Source organism: Mustelus asterias, unplaced genomic scaffold (assembly GCF_964213995.1).
Source record: "Mustelus asterias unplaced genomic scaffold, sMusAst1.hap1.1 HAP1_SCAFFOLD_463, whole genome shotgun sequence".
NCBI lineage: Eukaryota > Metazoa > Chordata > Chondrichthyes > Carcharhiniformes > Triakidae > Mustelus > Mustelus asterias.
This window is the reverse complement of record NW_027590416.1, coordinates 222,644-228,190: the sequence shown is the minus strand read 5'-3', so window position 1 is coordinate 228,190 and position 5,547 is coordinate 222,644. Positions and strand designations below refer to the sequence as shown.

At 43.6% G+C, this 5,547-nt stretch overlaps 1 protein-coding gene across 1 annotated transcript; it reads right to left on the bottom strand.

Annotated features, from left to right (window-relative positions):
- Window positions 1–3,167: 3,167 nt before the first annotated feature.
- Window positions 3,168–5,081, bottom strand: LOC144486797 (putative G-protein coupled receptor 139). Its single transcript, XM_078204812.1, has 2 exons — window positions 5,012–5,081; window positions 3,168–4,072 (listed from the first exon to the last, which is right to left on the bottom strand). The coding sequence occupies exons 1-2, from the start codon at window positions 5,079–5,081 to the stop codon at window positions 3,168–3,170; spliced, it is 975 nt and encodes a 324-aa protein (XP_078060938.1).
- Between the last annotated feature and the right edge of the window lie 466 nt (window positions 5,082–5,547).

Genomic DNA, 5,547 nt, shown 5'->3' with positions numbered 1-5,547 from the left:
CCTGTTCCACAGAACTCCCTTGTCAATCAATTCTCAGTCAGCCAGTTGAAACACTGGATGGTTTTCCTCAAATACTGTCAACATTCCTTTCAGAATTCCCTTCCATTTTCCATCATTATGTGATACTCGCCGCAACATATTCCTGACCCTTGAATCAGCTGGAAGATCGCATAGATTCCCGTCACATTTCCATCAGCCAGCCCCTCACCAATATCTCAATCAATTCCCTCATCAATTCCCTCTTTCCGCACACCCATCACATCACGTCTTCAAACACTTCACCATTAATTTCTGCATTTCCCACTTCACCCAGACTTCCGTCACTCTGTGTCTCGCTCCGTGTGTTGAGCTTATCTCTTCCAAACATTTCCAACACCTCTGCTCCTGCCTCCTTAACTCCAGCATCGCAGTCTATCATGTCTATTCTTCCAGCTCCAATACTTCCATGCCGTCCATTGCCTTTATCACCATCTCCATACTTTCACTGTCACCCAGACATTCTTCAGGACAATCTCTTCAATTAGTCCCAACACCCCTCTATACCAAAGCCCTCCCATTTCTGGACATCTTGAGTCAAAACGCTTCCCACTATCAGGAACCTATCTGCCAACTGAACATCAATCACCCCCTGTGAGCCTCCATAACTTCGACTCCCAGTGTTTTCTAATTTCAAGGAGACAATTAACTCCTCCATGTGGTCGGAAATCAACTCCACAAAGCTCTTAACCATATGCTGTCCATGTCCTTAACTGTAATATTTCACGCCACTCGTTCTATTCTCACCATGTCCATATTTCTTAGTGCATATCCGCAACTCGCCACACATTTAATCCACTCCCTTCCCACTACTTGATTCTCGAAACATTTTTCATTATATCAGTGCCAATTCAATGGCTTCATTATCCTATTATTGTGTATTGGGCGGCACGGTGGCACAGTGGTAAGCACTACTGTCTCACAGCGCCAGGAACCCAGGTTCAATTCCGAGCTCGGGTCACTGTGTGTTTTGAGTTTACACGTTCTCCCCGTATCTGCGTGGGTTTCCTCTGGGTGCTCCTGTTTACGCTCTCAGTCCAAAGATATGCGGGTTAGTTTCATTGGTCATGCTAAATTAACACCTCTGCCCCTGCATCCTTAACTCCAGCATCGCAGTCTATCATGTCTATTCTATTTCAGGTGTTAGGGGCGGCACGGTAGCACAGTGGTTAGCACTGCTGCTTCACAGCTCCAGGGACCTGGGTTCGATTCCCGGCTTAGGTCACTGTCTGTGTGGAGTTTGCACATTCTCCTCGTGTCTCCGTGGGTTTCCTCCGGGTGCTCCAGTTTCCTCCCACATTCCAAAGATGTGCGGGTTAGGTTGATTGGCCATGCTTAAATTGCCCCTTGGTGTCCTGAGATGTGTAGGTTAGAGGGATTAGTGGGTAAATATGTAGGGATATGGGGGTAGGGCCTGGTGGGATTGTGGTCGGTGCAGACTCGATGGGCCGAATGGCCTCTTTCTGTACTGTAGGGTTTCTATGGTTTCTGTGGAACCCTAGCCTCAGGGGGATTTTCAGGGTAAATATGAAGGGTTACAGTAATAGGTCCTTGTTGTCGGCGCAGACTCGATGGGCCGACTGACCTCTCTCTGCACTGTCAGGATTCTATGATTCCATAATTCTATTCTATGATTCTATCCTCTTTCTCCATCTCTGCAACCAGCTCCATGGCCACCTCCACGCCTCACTGCCTTTCATAGAAACATACCGACATAGAAGATAGGAGCAGTAGGAGGCCATTAATCCCGTCGAGCCTGCTTCGCCATTGATCACCATTATGGTTGTTCATCCAACTCAATAGCCTCATCCTGCTTTCTCGCCATAACCTTTGATCCCATACGCCCCAAATGCTTTATCCAGCCGCCTCTTGAATACATTAATTGTTTCGGCATCAACTATTTGCTGTGGTAATGAATCCCACAGACTCCCCACGCTTTGGGTGAAGAAATGTGTTCTCACCTCTGTCCTAAATGGTGTAACGTTTATCTACAGACTGTGACCTCTGGTGCTGGACAGCCCCACCTTCGGGAATATTCTTCCTGCAACTACGCAGTCTAGTTCTGTTAGAATTTTATCAGTCCCTATGAGATCTCCCCCCCCGCCCCCCCCCCCCCCATTCGTCTGAACTCCAGAGAAAACAATTCTAATTTAGTAAATCTTTTCTCATACATCAGTCCCACCATCCTTGGAATCAGCCTGCTGAACCTTCGTTGCACTCCCAAGAGAACAAGAATATCCTTCCTCAAAACTGCACACAATGTTCTCGGTATGGCCTCATCAAAGCCCTGGATAATTGCAACAACACATCCCTGCTCCTGTACTCTAAACATTTCGCAGTGAAGGCCAACATGCCATTTGCCTTCTTTAGTGCCTGCTGCACCTGCATGCTTACCATCAGCGACTGGTGCACAAGGACAACCACTTCCCACTGCACACTCCTCTCTCCCAATTTACAGCCATTCAGATAGTAATTTGCCTGCTTGTTTTTTTCTTCCAAAGTGAATAAACTCATATATATCCAAATTATACGGCATCTGCCATTGAATTGCCCTCTCACCCAACCTGTCCAGATCATGCTGAAGAATCTCTGCATCCTCGTCACAGTTTACCGTCCCACCCAGCTTGGTATCACCTGCGAACTTGGAAATATTACATTTTCAAAATATGATTCCAATTATGATTATTGTTTTCCAAATCCGAGAGAATATTGTTTTGAAAGTGGGACCATTTTCTAACTGTTATTGACATAATATATTTCATGAATAATGTGGATAAGCGAAAGTTAATTTTCACAGGCAGAGGAATGTATCAATGAATTTCAGATTCAAGGGAAGAAAATTCAGCACCGAAGTTATGGAAACTGGGTTAAATTATTAGACGGTGCAAATAAACATCCAATCTGGAACTGACAGCGTCGATGAACACTTACATATTAGGATTAAATACATTTATAACATGTATTCCTTAGCCATTCAATTGCATGTGGTGGTTAATTAAATTTTCAGCTAACTTTTGACAACAGCTCGGTTTATAACTGATTTATTCAGAGCCACTGTTGGTTGGATTCGGTAAAATTTGGTGACGATTTTGATCTGGTTAAATTGTGTCAGTGAGAATGTGAGTTCCTCTTCACTGAAGATTCCCCTCACATTTCACTAATTGCCCAATCAGTGTGAGGGGATATTTGATCACACTGATAAATAGGTTTCTGAACTTTCTCTGAGTTATTGTGTAAATAGCTGTGTTGGTACAGGAGCTCAGAAGCTGCAGCATAATTCCAGCTTCTTCAAAAGCGGTGACGTGGTGAAATATGAATCTGCGATTGAAGTCTCCAGTAATTCTAAAGAGTAAGAAATGTATAACCGTTGTCATCCAGAGCAGGATAAAACTACTGGACATTGCATATAGTAAGACAATGGATTTTCTGAGATTCATCAGCTCAGGATCCTTTTCATTCCCGGCAGTGTTGCGCTGCCGGAGGCTCATTCTGCCGCGATTGGCTCTTAAAATTCGTTTGACCGTGACTATGTTAAAGAATAAAATCAGAAAGAATGGAATCACTGGGGTTAGCAGCTGCTCAATCCAGGAAAATGCAATCCAAGCAGGTGAAATGTAAACATTTGTTGATAGCCAGCAACCCAAATCTCCATAGCTGTTATAGGCGAATGGCCAAGGAATGTTCTTTAAACAGAACAGCGAGCTCACAATGCTGATAACCACAGCAGCAGTTTTCTCGGTGCAGTGTTTTATTTTCAGTTTCTGACAGCAAATGGCCACAAGGCGATCAAAGGTAAAACTGACCGTCAACCAAACAGAAATGTCGATGGCAGCCGGAGACATGTAGAGAACAAATCTGCATACGGGAGTGTAGAACAGGAACGTGTCTTGACAATAAATTGCAGCAATGCGATGTAAGATGACATTACAGACAATAACCACGAGATCCGCTGTCGCCATAGCCACCAGGTAACGGGTGATGCATTTACTCAGGCCACAATTTTTGAAATACAGAATGACAATTGTTACGATGTTCACTGTGTGGAATAGAATGGAAAAAAAGTAATATAACCTGTCCGTGATTATGCTGAAAGAACAGTCCAGCAGCTGGCCAAAAATAAAAATAGACGATCTGCGGGAAATATGGTCATTTGAAGTTAAACACACTGAAACCCCCAATCCCGGGCTTCTGCATTCCTCTCTGAATATCCTGTGCAAGGAATATGGGATACATTGTGGTGTATAATCCTGAAGCTGTAATGCGGCATTCCTGAGCTTTTAGGGAGCGATCGTTAGCTACTTAAAATGGTTGTGTTAAAACAGAGCACAAAGCCTATTCGGAGAGGGCTGGATGTCCAGGATTTAAATGGCTGAGGAAGCAGACAATACTGATGATGAGCGGAGAACAAAACAATATTGATAATAGCAGAAAGGAGGAAGGCAACAACCAGGATAAACGGCTCAGGAGAACAGACACGAGACTGAGGTAAAAAGAACAGGACGTAAACCCGACACTAGATTATAAAGACAGTACATCATCAACATGAAGTTGGTGTGAGAGAGAAAATTGTCAAGTGAGGAAGAAAGGATGCTTCAGAAAATATAAATAATTGGAATAATCAGAAGAAAACTTTACTATCAAAATGTTTAATTGTAAAGAACGGAAGCAACATCAAAACGATAACGCAGCAATAATCTACAGAATTGGATTGAAGTCGAAAGCAGATAGTTCTGCTGATGTTCAGTTGTGATGTGGAGACGCCGGCGTTGGACTGGGGTAAACACAGTAAGAGGTTTAACAACACCAGGTTAAAGTTGGACTTTAACCTGGTGTTGTTAAACCTCTTACGGTATTCAGTTGAACAAGGTTAAAGACCACACTTCACTCAGATTTCGAAGCCAATATAATTAATTTAGCCAGTGCAGAGAATAAGGCAGAAACAATTTCAAAAGTTCAATACATCGAAGTAACTTACCAGGTCCTCCGACTGCTGCGAGTATAGGATAGTATACAGCTGCTGTCTCTGGAATTGCTGACAAGCGCATTTTCTGTGGTTAAGGAACGGCGCTGGTTTTGGAGAACAACTTTACCAGTGGACTCTGAGCGGGCAAAGAGAAATGAGTATTTATTTATATTGCCGTAGCTGCTTACTGATGTTAAATGTACACATACCCAATGACATTACTTACAGGCTGTGTAACAAACAAGCTGCCGACAGCAGGTGTTCTCTCACTGTAGAACTCATTAGGGATTGCAGCAAAACGGATTAACCTTTGGGGATCAGGGTGAATGCTGAGTCTGTTATCTGTACAATGTTGGCCATTTCAAAGCCCAGCCGATCAACGCAATTGAAAACTGGACACTGTTTTTCCAGGCCTTCGCATCATCCCATCGCTGACAATTTCACTTTCACTGTCCTTATTTAGTTCCCTCACCTCGATTTGTTTAATTTTCCCATATTCTCTTTCTCTGGTGCCTCTCAGTCCTTGCTTCCCAGATTATTTGTTTCTC

Excerpts from the sequence above, each read along its gene's own strand:
- LOC144486797 (XM_078204812.1), bottom strand. The coding sequence starts at position 5,081 with ATGCGCTTGTCAGCAATTCCAGAGACAGCAGCTGTATACTATCCTATA. Across the intron at positions 4,073-5,011 it reads CGCAGCAGTCGGAGGACCTG|TGAACATCGTAACAATTGTC; the intron begins GTAAGTTACTTC and ends TATTCCACACAG.